The sequence below is a fragment of the Homalodisca vitripennis genome, chromosome 7 (assembly GCF_021130785.1).
Source record: "Homalodisca vitripennis isolate AUS2020 chromosome 7, UT_GWSS_2.1, whole genome shotgun sequence".
NCBI lineage: Eukaryota > Metazoa > Arthropoda > Insecta > Hemiptera > Cicadellidae > Homalodisca > Homalodisca vitripennis.
Genome location: NC_060213.1, coordinates 58,156,296 through 58,170,935, shown reverse-complemented (window position 1 = coordinate 58,170,935; position 14,640 = coordinate 58,156,296). Strand labels below are relative to the sequence as shown.

General features: G+C 35.6%; 1 protein-coding gene across 2 annotated transcripts in view; it reads left to right on the top strand.

Moving 5' to 3' along the window:
* Positions 1 to 14,640, top strand: part of LOC124365851 (GATOR complex protein MIOS-B-like) — a 57,763-nt gene that overhangs the window by 31,621 nt on the left and 11,502 nt on the right. For both annotated transcript variants that reach the window (XM_046821917.1, XM_046821918.1), the window contains exon 12: positions 12,079 to 12,359. In XM_046821917.1, coding sequence (XP_046677873.1) covers positions 12,079 to 12,359 — 281 coding nt within the window. The remainder of the gene's footprint in view (positions 1 to 12,078; positions 12,360 to 14,640) is intronic.

Sequence of the window (14,640 nt, the reverse complement as noted above, 5' to 3'; positions counted from 1 at the left end):
AGGTGGTAAATAATATTGTAACAAATAGGCCTAGGTCTCAACCAAATAGAAGGAGATCAAAACCTACTGATGAAGAACTTGGTTGGAAATCGGATGATGAACAACCAGAACTTCCTGTGTTCAATGAATACAGTGGCATCAAATGTGCTATTGATGAAAACTTCACCCCATTTGATGTTTTTTCAATTTTTTTCCCTGAAAGTTTGATAAAAATATTTAAATCTGAGACCAATAAATATGCTAAAAGCATTTTTGACAAACTGAGAAGAAGCAATAGAATAAAAAAGAACAGTATTTGGGCAACATGGACAACTGTAAAATTACATGAGGTGTATTTATTTTTCTCAATAATTCTTCACATGTGTGTTGTAAAAATGCCAAGATTGAGAGATTATTGGGCCAAGGACAATTTCATAAAAACTGGATTTGCTGGTTCATTGATGCCTAGGAATAGGTTTTTTGCATTATTGTCAAATTTCCATTTGAACGATAATGCCTCGTATATTCCATATAACAGAGATAGACATGATCCATGTCACAAACTCAGACCCTACATTGACCACTTGGTACATAAGTTTTCTGAATGTTTCTCTCCCTATGAAAATCTCACTGTTGATGAAGGGACCTGTGGATTTAGGGGCAGAATTAGATTTAGAGTGTACAACAAGAATAAGCCGGACAAATACGGTATAAAACTGTACATCGTATGTGATTCTTCCACTGGATATGTCTTGTCATTTGAGATTTTACACTGGTAAGAGTGATGATAGTAGCATAACCTCGCTGTTTCGCAGGCTACTTTCAAATTATTTAGACAAAGGACACACAGTATACATGGACAGGTTTTACACATCCCCCAAGTTATTCGACTTTTTGTGGGACAAATCAACAAAAGCCGTTGGTACATGTATGAGTAACAGGAAAGAGCTGCCAAAAACTGTTATACAAAAGAAGCTGGCAAAAAATGAGATTATCTCCAAAAGAAGAAATCACATTTTGTGCACAAAGTGGAAAGACACTAGAGATGTTCTAACTCTATCTTCTGTACATAAAAACACATCCTCTCAGGTGATAGTAAGGGGTAAACAGGGTCCAGTACAAAAAACAAAGCCTGATGTTATAATAGATTATAACAAAAATAAAACAGGTGTTGACAGAAATGATCAGCTTGTTGCATACTATCCATTTAAAAGGAAACAGATGAAATGGTGGAAAAAGTTATTTTTTCATCTGTTTATGGTTTCCATTTCAAACGCATTTATTCTGTACCGTTCTTCGAGGCCTGCACATCTCAGAAAAAAATGCCACCTACTAAAATTTATTATTTCTATTGGGAAAGCATTATCTGAAAAGGGAGGATCCCTTTATCAAGAAGAACAAGGGCAAGGGGACAGACCTAAAGCCAGCAGACTTACAGGCAGACATTTTCCCGAAAAAATTCCTCCGACTGATAAGAAGGTCCATCCAACAAGAGTGTGCAAAGTTTGTTCAGAGAAAAATAAGCAAACCACAGGCAAATCTGGAAGAAAAGAAACTGTGTGGTTTTGCCCAGAGTGTGACACTGCCCTCTGCCTTCCTGAATGTTTCAGATTGTTTCACACTAAAACTAACTACTTGTAAATAGAACAACATTTTCTCTATTCAACTTTTTATCTGTGTTATTTACCTTGATTATAAATAAATATATTTGAACTACAACTTCTTGGCTTTGTTGTGATGTGTAATATGTTATGGTTAGCTGAAAAGAATCATGAAGAAAAATGTATAAACAAACTTATGCTTTATGTTCCAATTTTTATTCTTCAGTATTTTACACACTTTTTATGGACTCAACATTTTCATTGATTTCAAAAAAATTTATATATTTACCTTGGATATATATACATATATTTGAACTACAACTTCTTGGCTTTATTTTGATGTGTAATATGTTATGTTTAGCAGAAAAAAGTCAAGAAGAAAAATGTGCAAATAAATTTATGCGCTATGTTCCAATTTTTTTTTCTTCAGTATTTTACACACTTTTTATGGACTCAAGATTTGTATTGACTTTAAAAAGGTAAGTAACATTTTTTATTGTTTCATTTATATTTTTCTGCTTTTTAATTTGATATATTGGTTGCTAAGAAACTATAACTTACAATTTTTTTACAATTTAACTAAAAAACCCTTGAAATGGCTGGGACAGCACATATAAATATTGCTAAGAACCCGGGACTCAAAGTGTTAAGCAAGCTAACCTCTGAAGACTCTGTAGCCTTTTTGCAGCTGTTGTTTGTTCGACCTTCGGCCACCACACTAAAGCAGCATATGTGACCATTGGTTTTATTATGGTTTCGTAAATCCAATATATCATTTTGGGTTTAAGTCCCCATTTAAATCCAAAGAGTCTCTTACAGGCCCCAAGGGCCATTATTGCTTTGGATGTCTTGTTTCTAATATGGGAGTTCCAAGTGAGCTTCTCATCCAGGATTAAACCCAGATACTTCACTTCTTTTGTTTGGTTAATGCTGATTCCCTCCAGGACCGGTTTAGCTAGCTGGAATTTCCTTTTCCTGGTAAAGGTAATCATATTAGTTTTTGATGGGTTGATCCGCAGACCTTCCCCATGACACCAGTTGCTTATGAAGTTCAGTTCTGTTTGTATTAGGCGTTCCAGCCTGCCAATGTTTTTCCCTTTAATCATAAGCACTAGGTCATCCGCATAACATAGTAGCCTTATCCCCCTCTTCTCTGCTTTTCTTAGGAGATCATCCACTACCATCGCCCACAGGAGAGGAGACAAGACTCCCCCCTGGGGGCAGCCTCTTTGGGCCGTGATCGCAGCCGATTCGTCCCCGTACTTGGCTTTCACCTGTCTACTTTTTAGGAGGGCTACTATCCATTTGACTACGTCTGGGGAAACTCCAAAACGCTCCATCGCAGTCTTCATGGATTGATATGCTACTCGGTCGAAAGCTCCTTCAATGTCCATGAAGACGCTGACTAGGGCTTCCTTTTTTTCGAAGGTATTCTCCACCTCTCTCACTAAACTGTGGAGAGCAGTGGTGGTTGATTTTCCTTCTATGTATGCGTGTTGTGTGGGACTAAGTGGGTGTACCAGTAATATTACGTCCCTTATGTGTCTATTTATTATTTTTTCCATAGTTTTCACCATGAAGGAGGTTAGGCTTATGGGTCTGTACGAACTGGGTTTTGTTGGATCCCTGTCATTTTTCCGCAAAAACACCACTAGTGCTATCCTCCAATTCTTTGGTATATATCCTAGGGCGAAACTGCTTCTAAATAGAATGCTAAGGGTATTTAATAGAATGTCCAGCCCCTCTTGAAGAAGGGCTGGAAAAACTCCATCCGCCCCAGGAGATTTAAATGGCTTGAACGATCTTATCGCCCATTTAATTCTTTCGTGTGTGAATAGTCTGTTAGACACCTGTCTGGCTTTTGCCACCTCCCGACTGGATCCCCCCCCATATAGAGAATAAGTATCCTCATTACGAGTTAGCTGACCCCCCGGGAAGTGTGTCTCCAGAAGTAGTTCTAAGGTCTCCTTCCTGTTCATTGTTAGGTCACCATTGTCCTTTACTAGAGTCCCCATAGGATTTGTATGCTCCGTTTGGAGAGTTTTTTGAAGCCTGGATGCCTCAGGAAGACTGTTAATATTTTTACAGAAATTCCTCCAGGTTCTTCTTTTGTTTGTTCTAAGTTCTTTCTTATATTCATTTTGGGCCTGTAGATAAGGGAGCCAGTCGTCTGTCCTTTTTGCCCATTTTAATAATTTCCTTGTTTTGTTTCTTAATGTTTCCAACCTCCCAGTCCACCACGGCACATCCCTCTTCAACCGGTTTTGCCTGGGAGGACAGTTTTTCTCGTAGGCCTTTATTATAGCTTGCTCTACTATTTGTGCAGACCTTTCTAATTCAAATTCATTTTTCTGAAAGGGTCCTATTTCTTCCAACTCTTCTGCCAGGGACTCTCTGTAACCTCTCCAGTTGGTCGATTTAGGAACCCTGTGGGTCACGTATCTTTCCCCTATCTCCTCTATGTCGAACCTAATTGGACAGTGGTCCGATAGTGAGGCCTCCTTGGAGACGTGCCACCTTACTATATTTATGTTTTTGAGTCCTGTAGATAGGGTTATGTCCAGGACTTCTTTCCTATTTCTAGTTATAAAGGTTGGGCTTGACCCTCTATTCTCTAACACTAGATCATTGCTGAACATAAACTGTAGAAGTTCCTCACCTCTCTTGTTTGTGTTCGTACTTCCCCAATACGTGTGGTGAGCATTGCAGTCGCAGCTGAGAATGAGGGCCGAGCCTCTGTCTCTGCAGCTCTGCAATAGTCTTTCTAGTTCTTTTGGTGGGCAGCTTGTTGACGGGTTGGGGAAGTAGGCTGAGGCTATAGTAACCTCTCTGTCCCCTTGCAGTGAAGCCACCTTCACTGTAGCCGCCACCAGATCCCTTGTTATTAGATCTGTAATCGGAAAGACTGTTATTAGTTTTGAAGTTAGAATACAAGTTCTTGGGTTTTCAATTGTTCGATCATAAATGAGATTACCTACCTGAGTTGTCAGTCCTCTGATGCAACCTCTATTGATCCAAGGCTCCTGGATTAGGGCGATATCCAGGCCTGTTGAGATAAACCTTCTTCCCAAGATGTCAGTTGCGCCCTTTGCATGGTGTAGGTTTATCTGTATTAGGCGCATACTTACGCCTTTTTCCCACCTCCCCCAGGTGGTCCATCCCCGTCTCTTCTTCTGGATTGCTTGGAGACTTTATCCCCTTTTCTTCCTCGAGCCGAGACGGATGGTCCTTTGAGCGAAGGTCCCTTCTTCAAGAAGAGAGAACAGGTGGGTCTTTCTTCTTCGACCGCTGCACTGGCTTGTGGAGTAGACCTTTTAGGTAAGGTATGTACAGATTGCTCTGACACCTTCGTGGCCTCCTCCACTTCCATCTCTTCAGCGGTCATTTTTTTCTGTGGTGACCGTCTCAGATTTCTCTGTAGTCCCCTCTTCCCTTGTGGGTTGTTCTATGTTTCCTTGTTGTTTTTTCTTCAGTCTAAGCTGAACTTTCCCAAACTTGTAGCCGATCCAAGGACCTTCCTTCTCAAGCTTGTTCGCTGTAGCGCAGTCGACTGCCAGGGTGAGTAGGACAGACTTCCCCTCGTCGCTTCTCCGCAGAACATTCCATTCTCCGACAGATAGCTCTTTGTTTTGTCCTTTTAAGAGCTTCATTATCTTTTCGGTTGTATCAAGTATACTGTCAGGAAGATAGACAGTCGCAATTCTCGCACGAGGGATTTCTTCCTCTGGTACTATCCTTAGACTGGCCTCTTCCCAAGGCTTTAGGGAGTCTTGCTTTCCTTTAAGCCATTCTGCTGTTTCCATGTTTTCGCAGGTGAAGATTAGAACCCCTTGTCTCCTGTTGATACCGTAGAATCTTGGAGAGTAGGGACCCTCCTGTTCCTCCACGATAGCTTCCAGGATGAAGCTCTGGATCTTCTCCATCTGTTCGGTTGTGAGTAGGGTCTCGGGAAAATTGGAGTGCAAGACCCCTACCCTTATACCAGCTACCGCTTGTTTGTAGGAAGGTTTCTGGGGTTGTCCAGATTGCTCCTTGCGTTCCCCTTGATTTCCTTCGTTCTTTGTTTTCTTCCTCTGGTGGGCCTCCGGAGTGGATCCATCAGAGTGAGGTCTTTTCGGTTTCTTTCCCTCTTTTTGTTTGTTCAATTTTTTATTTTACTACTCTCAGTACTCAGCTTACAAATACAACTTTCTAAAACTTGATATATTTGTTTCTATTTACCCAGGGATCAAATAATTAATCCAATAAAAAAGTGGATAAAAATAAATAGATCATAGAATTACAATTTTTGTATCTCAGTACTTAAAACATTGTAATACGTTATTACAGTGAAATCCCACTAATCCGAACTAATTGGGACCGAATCCCATTCAGATTAGGCAATTGTTCGGATTAGCCAGAATTAGATAAATATTAAGTATGAGTCTATTTTGATGTAAAATTATCAAAATATTGTTTATTAAAACACGTTTTCTGGTTATTGCACTGTATTTCATGCAACAAATGTGTTGGACTGCGAATACTAATCACAGTTAGTAAGTTACAGTACACCATTGTTCACTTTAGTAGTGCATATTGGACATGTCCATGCGCTACAGACCAGACAGTACAACCCCTTCCTAGGCGTGCGAAAAAAACAGCTGCACATTGTTCTGTAGTCTGCAGTGTGTCGCCTGTTGTCTCAGTGCAAACATCGATCCCACTGTTGTGATTTTTTTGCGTTATAAAAGTGTGAGCTGATTGTCATGGCAAGTAAGCGAAAGCATATCACTATTACTCTTAAAGACAGGCTAGACGACCTTCGCACAGTCACTCAAGAATCGATGGAGGAGTGTGAGGAGGAAGGAAGTGGCGACGAGAACCTGATTGATAGAGTTGGTGCCACACATAGACGGTGCAGTAGCCCTTAATCTTGCACTAGGATACCTAGAGCAACAGGCTACTGTTACACCTGCCAATATCATGTTTATGACACGATGGGAAAACTACACACTATCCAATAGACTCTCTTCATTGCAATAAAAGACAATTACTGAATTCGTGTATTTTAAACCATTAATATTGTACTCAACAATAATATCAGTACTATACGTCCAGTTTATGTTTGATTTAACTTCTTAATTTAACTCATACTTAAATTATATGTTTAAATTTGGTACTGTATTTAAGCTTTGTTATTTATGTACTGTACTGTACCATATGCAATTTGTCCTAATAAAATACTGTACGCTTATTTAATAAAGTTTTTTACGATATGATGCATCCACTTTCAATTATTTGTTAGGTAATTAGTTGCTATAACTGTGCATTATCGCTATAAATAAATATAAGAATTTCCTCCTGAATCTGTTCTGATGAGCAGGACTCTACTGTACTATATTTTTTATTTTATTTAAACGTTTCTTCAGGTTTTATCATTAAAATAAATATTATAAGTTATAGCCTACCTTTTCTCGTACATAATAAAACAAAAATCCCCCATGTAATATTAGTTTTTGAAAAAGTTGTCAATTATTTGTTGGAATTCTACACTAATATCAACAGAGGTTTGACTTTGGCCCAATAAGCACTTGGCACTTAAAGTGTTAAAAGCTATTGGGTCATTGAAAGTGTACTCTGAAAAGAATCATACAAAAAAAAATGAGTTGAGGTATCATTATCTTTTTTTTGTAAAGTCGTCTGATCCGAGCTACAGTAACCAAGTAATGTGATTACTTCAGTAAACACACTTTCAAGCTTATTTATTATTCTCGTAAACTTAGTTTTCTGTCTTTCAAGCTTTATTCCATGTCACTACTGTTCATTGGAATGTGTTGCTTACTCTAGATTGTTTCATTCCTAAATAAATCATAGAAACTGAAATGGTGCTAACAAAAACTTTCTGATTTGGTTGTTCATTAATTATACCTGTTAACCCAAACAATTGTCAGCTTACTTTGATATTTTGCTTACTTTGCAGGTGTATTTGCTGCAAGCTCTATGTTTGTTTACTTGTAATTGTTTTTCTCAATTTTGTTGCTACCTATGACTTAAGAGACTTATATGCTCGCCTTTGGGTTGTGTTAGGGACTGCCTGCCTCCTGATCTTTTTATTCACAAGTTTGTTGAATTTCGTCTGACAACCAATGCACAAGTTTTTGTTATCACTCATAATGAACAACCATATGGGGTGCTGCGAAACGGACTATCACATAAGAAGTTTGTGAGTTGTTTACGCCAGCTAATTTTATCTTCTTTAAGTCAAGAGCTAAAACCTCCACCGTCAACACCTGACCTAAACAGCTGTTTGTCTCTCTCACAACCTTCAACGTCTTTTAATGAGAGGAAAGATGGCCCAACAGATGTTCCTGACATGATGGAGATGAGGTCTTTTCCACCACTGCCTGCATCTGCCGCTGTAAACCTCAGCAGTGACCAGCAAGTTATGGATGTGGAAACTGGTGACAGCTTGAATATGGAGGATGATGCCCTGAATATGCCTCATGAGTCAAGTGAAAGTGTTGTTGGTTTCAGGAAGTCAGTGCTCAATATTTCAAGTGAGGTTGGTGAATTGAGTGATATTGACCCTTTACTTGGCTCTTCTACACCTGAAGCAGCGATGTCAAGTGTACATCGGAAAAATTTTTTAGAAAAGGAATTGAACAAAAACAATGTAGGTTAAAACTTGGTAAATTAGAAAAATGTAAAAAAATTACCACCTTCCATCAAAATGTACAATACCTACCTACGAGAATTGACCTTTTAGAAATTGCTCTTGATGAATTGAATCCCGATGTTGTAGCTCTTAGTGAGCACAGTTTGAACGAAAATGAAATTTCTCGGCTTAATGTATGTAATTACTCAGTAAGTTCTTTTTTTTGCCGTTCTAAAACTACACGAGGAGGGGTTATGGTGTTAACTAAAAATGGGATCAAAAGTAAAAATATAAGTAAATTTTCAATTGACAAATTAATAACTGAAAAGGAATTTGAATGTTGTGTTTCAGAAATTACCATTGCAAATGTTGATGTTGTAATTGTTTGCCTATACAGATCTTCAAATAATAGTCTAATCAATAACTTTTTTGAAAAACTGGACCAACTTCTGAATGTTCTCTGCAATAACTTTAGTAACATTATTATCGCTGGGGACATCAATATAAATATTTTAAATAATAATCTGACTTTAAAAAATTTTTAGAAATATATTAACTGAACATGGAGTGTATTAAGCAGTTAATTTTCCTACTAGATTTAGTAAAGAAACTGCAACATCAATTGACAACTTTATAACCAATATTGATAAAAAATATATAAAAGTGGAGGGGATTATCACAGCAGTATCTGATCATGACGGGCAATTGATGGAAGTTGGTAATTTTTATGATACAGATAGCAATAAACATAAGAAATATAGAGAATTAACAAGAAAATTTAGCGAAAGTAATATTGAAACTTTCTTAAAACTTTTAGGATCAGAAAGTTGGATAGATGTTTATATGTCTGGTGTCAATGACAAGTTTCATACTTTCCATTCTATTTTTTTGCACTATTTTAACATTTGTTTCCCTAAAGTATCTAGTCTAAGACCTAATTGCATATCCAAAAACAATTGGGTGACAGAAGAGATTAAAAACGAAAGAACAGATTTAATTGAGCAAGAAAAGATATATAGAAAGAACAAACAAAATAATAACTTAAAGCAGCTAAATATTAAAAAACGTGATCTTAAACTAAAAATTATTCAAGCTAAAAAAAGATTTTTTGATAAGAAAATAAAATGTTCAAGTAACGTTAACAAAACAACCTGGAAGTTAATTAACATGCAAACTGGTAAAAATAAGAATTTAAAAGAAAAAATTATGTTGCTTGATAAAGAAAAACTGTTGTTGGATCCAGGTAGAGTTTGCAATGTTTTTAATAACTTCTTCATCAATGTTGTGGATCAGCAGATATCCCATGGTGATGAAGATGTGCCTAAATCCTCAAATTATTGTACTAGAGATTGGAATCCAAATTTAAAAGTGTTTCGATTCAGTCAAGTTACACAAAAGCAAGTTAAAAAATTGTCAGTTCATTTAATAATAAATATTCTACTGGTTTTGATGAAGTACCAATTGTAATAATAAAAAAAGCAATAAGGCATTTATTAAGACCATTAACACACACAATAAACTCTTCTCTAATATCTGGTAAATTCCCAGATGAACTGAAAACGGCTAAAGTAATTCCTATTTACAAAAAGGGAGATCCTCAGGTGCCGGAGAGCTACAGGCCAGTATCATTATTATCGACGTTTTCTAAAATATTTGAGAAAGTTGTTAATGAACAACTGTTAAATTATCTGTCGGGATAATCAACAACATGGTTTTCGTCCAGGCAGGTCAACAATTACTGCATCAGTAGAATTTGTGCAAAATTTAATAGAGGAATTAGATAAAGGTAATAGACCTTTATGAATTTTTATGGATTTGACTAGAGCGTTTGACAGGGTAATTCATGATGAACTTATAAATGTTCTGGAAGATTTAGGCTTAAAAAATAAAGAAATAAATTGGTTTCACTCTTACATCAGTAACCGTAATCAATACGTTGAATTATCATACTTAATAAATAAAGACAAAATAAATTTTGTATCCGAAAAAAAGCTCATAAAGTATGGCGTACCACAAGGTTCAATTTTGGGTCCCTTACTATTTATTTGCTATATAACAGGACTTTCTACAGTAGCAGAGGAAAACAAAATGTGTTTATACGCTGATGATGCAAGCGTAATTGTCAAAGGAAAGGATCCTAAGGTAATTGAAACATCATCTCTTAATTGTTTGAATAAAATTAACTCTTTTTTAACTAAAAAAAAATTTGTTACTTAACCCCGGCAAAACAGATTTTATACCCTTTAAAACACACCAATCGAAGTTTAATTTTCAATATGACATTAAGATAAATAACCAAAATATAATGGAGGTAGAGGAAACTTGTTTCCTAGGTCTAATAATAGATCAAAATTTAAGCTGGAATCAACATGTACAAACCATAATAAAAAAAGCATCATCTGGCCTGTACGCCCTTAGGCAAATGGCAAATCTTTGTAACCAGGATACTTTAAAACAAATTTATTTTTCTTTAATACATTCCCATATAAGCTACGGGATCAGTGTATATGGAGCTACTTCAAATAAAAACCTTGAAAAAATTCTTATACTAAAAAAAAAAATCAATACAGTTAATTCTAAATTTACCATGGCAAGCAACCGTTAAACATTTATTTGCACAATTAAGAATTTTAACTGTTTACAGTCAATACATATACGATACAATAACTTACACAAAATTTAAAAATATACCTAACTATACCACTCATAGATATAATTAATACTAGGAGTGGTATAATTTTTGAAAATCATAAATTAGATCTGTTTAAAAAGAAAACTGAATACGCTGGTACACGATTTATTCAATACATTCCTATTGACATAAAAAAAATTGAAGGAATCAATCCGTTTAGAAATAAATTAAAAAATTATCTCATATCACGATCATTTTATTCTTTTGAAGAATTTTTGAGGGCTTGGGCCATTAAACAAAAATAAAAATTGAGTTGATTTTAGTTGCTAAAATTAACAATATTTATGTTAAGTTAACATAAGATTTTAGATAGGTTAACCTGTATCTGTGATGATATTAGTCTATCTGTATTTGTGACACTATTCTGACTGTATTTATAATATTACAGCTTTGAATAAAGATCTATGACTATGACTATGACTATTTATTTTATCCCTCTTTTAGCAGTGATTGATTGTTAATGAATACAATGCATAGCACCAATGAATAGTAAATGTGCCAATAAAACATATTACTTAATGTTTCTAATTATAATATACTGTTTGAAGTTTGAAAAAATGACTTTTACTACATTTTTTAACCTAGATAATGTCCCTAAATGACAAAATTAAGTCCTTAATGTGTCTATCCAAACTCACAAAATATTTGATGTAGCGTTATTTTTTTTCCTGTGAATAGTTTTGTAAAAAAATGTGTTAAACAAAAATCACTTGAAAAAGTTTACTTTTATTCTTATTTTAGTTTGAAATAAGTCAAGAGTTTTTGTTGAAGTTTTTTATACACTTTTATAAAGTTACTTAAATTCAGTAACAAATAATGTTAAAGGTATACTTTGTAATAAAAATGTTTACTTACACTCAATCTCTTCATTAGTTTTGTATCCATAAAAGAAACCACAAACCTTATAGAAATGGAACCCATGAAGAAATACATTTGTATGCAGTAAACAGGCAAAATATGCATTATTACCTTCAAATTAAGCGTATCTCACATGGACAACAGGTCACAGATCATTGGAGTGGAATGATTAATGTATTGGTCATAATTCTGATTTTAAATGTTAAATAGAAATAAGGGACAATTTAACAGTTGCATTAAGGAATTAAACAAAATAATGTTCTGTAAATATTGATATTGGAGTAAGAAATGTAATAAATGTATTGATGTTGCAGAATGAGCCAGGATTGGCAGTGGAGGATCGGGTGGCTCTGGCGTGTCTGTACTTGTCCAATGCACGGCTGTACGAGTACTTGAGCCAGCTGACGGAGACACTGATTTCGAGTGGTGACCTGGGTGGTGTGTTGCTGACCGGGGCAGGGAGCGAATGTGTGTCGCTGCTACAACACTACCTGGACCGCAGTGGAGACGTGCAGAGCGCTTGTCTCATCGCTGCTTGCACATTTCCCTCGCAGCTGCTCGATAAGGACAGTCAGGTCCAGGAGTGGATTGCAAGGTGTGGTCAGATATTCCTTTTATATGATAGTCTCACCATATTGTATTGTAACCAAAAAGCTGACTTCCAAACAATATTCATTTGCAATATTATCTCTTGGACCAAAGTTATCAAATGCACTGCCAAATAATTTAAGATCACTGTCATATAGTATATTCAAAAGACAAATTAGGTTTTTTCCTCTTGGATCATCCATTCTGTACATTAGATAATACTTTTGGGATGACTTTTGAATTAAAAAATTGTTGTTAATCTTAAAAAATTCTTTTATCATGATTTCCAAAGGGGTTTTTATTTATTTAATTTTAATTTATTGCTTCTTTTTGAAAATTTAGGAGAACTGGAGGATTATTACTCTGTTCTTAACATTGAATTGTACAACAAGATGTTTTCAATGTGACAATGTATGGCAAATTATCATGTTATCTTTACCAGTAATAAATGAGTAGCATTGCCTGATTGATCATTTAAAAAATGTGTAACTTTTGCTACTTGGCTGTATTTAACACATTGGGTGCGGCGCGGTCCACCGGTGACCGCCATGTGGCGCCACTGGGGTAGCGGCACGGTCCATCGGGGACCGCGCGCTCTACCGCTTGTTTACTGTTTCAGTGTGGTGTAGCCACTTGCTAGAGCGGGGTGAAACTACGCAGCAGTCAATGTGTTAAAGTAGAACTAAGCTATCAATTTGATTTAGGAGTACTGAACCTAAGTACTACATTATTCCATTCTGTATGATTTAGCTACTTTCTTTCCTTTTATTGAGAAAACAAAAAGAAAGCACTCTTTAACACGTTAATTACCAAATATAGTTTTTTACTTTTCTCTGAATTGCCATTTAAGCCATATCTGATTGGCAACTGTAAAATAGACAAATATTTTATGTAATGTTTGTCAGGAATGTGCTGCAACCTCTGGTGGTTCTTAAGATCTACCAGTAATAATTTTTATACACAATTTCTATTGTTGTCCTCATGGTTAAATGGCAGAAAAGTACTGCTGGTAAAGCGCGTCGTTTAATGCTAGGCTTGGTAGATGATATGGTTGCGTAAACCAGATGGCAGAAGACAGCTGGTTGTTGATGATGTCTATATCATTTAACAAAACAATGTTTTATTTCATCAGATAAAATACTAGCGGTAGAGTAAAATAAATGACAGCCAGATGTGTTCAGCATCTTTATTTTTCAATACAACATTGAAAAAAAATTGTGGTGATGACCAGATCTGACCTACATTCTAATGACATTTTTTTGTTTGTGCTGAGGGAAAAGGACAGTTTGTCCTTGCACTTAGTCCTAAAAGGACCTTTGCGCCTCCCTTACTTAAATTTTGTGTCCTCAAAGTCTGAGATTTTTGCAAAAACCGATCAGATTCAAATGACATTAAATCAAACTAATTTCAATGGAGCTTACCTTAAAAGGCTTTTATTCAACGTAAAGTAAAGATTAACCCTCCGGCTGGCGCGCATTTGAGCCTTGACTGGCACACTGTTTTGAAGCTTCGTGCAGAGTTTTTAATTTTTTATCCTGTACAATTAATTATTGGAGAAAACAAAAAATCTTTATACATCAAATTACTCTGCAGAATATGTTGTACAATATAAACATAATTATAATTTGACTTTGCCTAAATAATGGTGGATGTTTGATGGTCAGAACTCAAAACTTTTTTTTTCAAAAAACATTTTTTATATTAAGCCATTAAAAAAAAAACTCAAAATTAATTTTATTTAAAAATCTAAAATATGCATAATGTTCACTTAATTATGCACAAAAAGAAAATACATAGTTATAAACACTTTTATTTAACAAATGAAATTACAATTGAAAAAAACAAGACTATATACAAGCACTAACAGTTGCCGAGTCGCGTCACGCGGAAGTAGTCGGGAGCTTTTAGCGGCCAGTAAAATAACAAATATTCATATATATATATATATAAAAGTGAATACATTATTAGAAGGCTTGGGATCTTGTGATTAAAGTGATATAACTTTTATGCGATTCGAGCGGTAATTATCGGAACTATGACGTAATTAGTAGACGATGTTTAATGAGTCGTATATTACGACTCTGCCAGTTCACGGCAGGAAAAAATGAGTCGTAATTTACGACGTTGCCAGCCGGAGGGTTAAGTCAATTATTCCCTTTAAAATTTGTTAGCATTAATTTAAAAATTAACCTCTGAGTGTTTTCTGTTGGTCAGATCTAACAGCCAAGTTAGTTGGTGTTAACTAAATCAGTGGGTGTTGAAACTTCCTCTTAGTCAGTCAACTCACA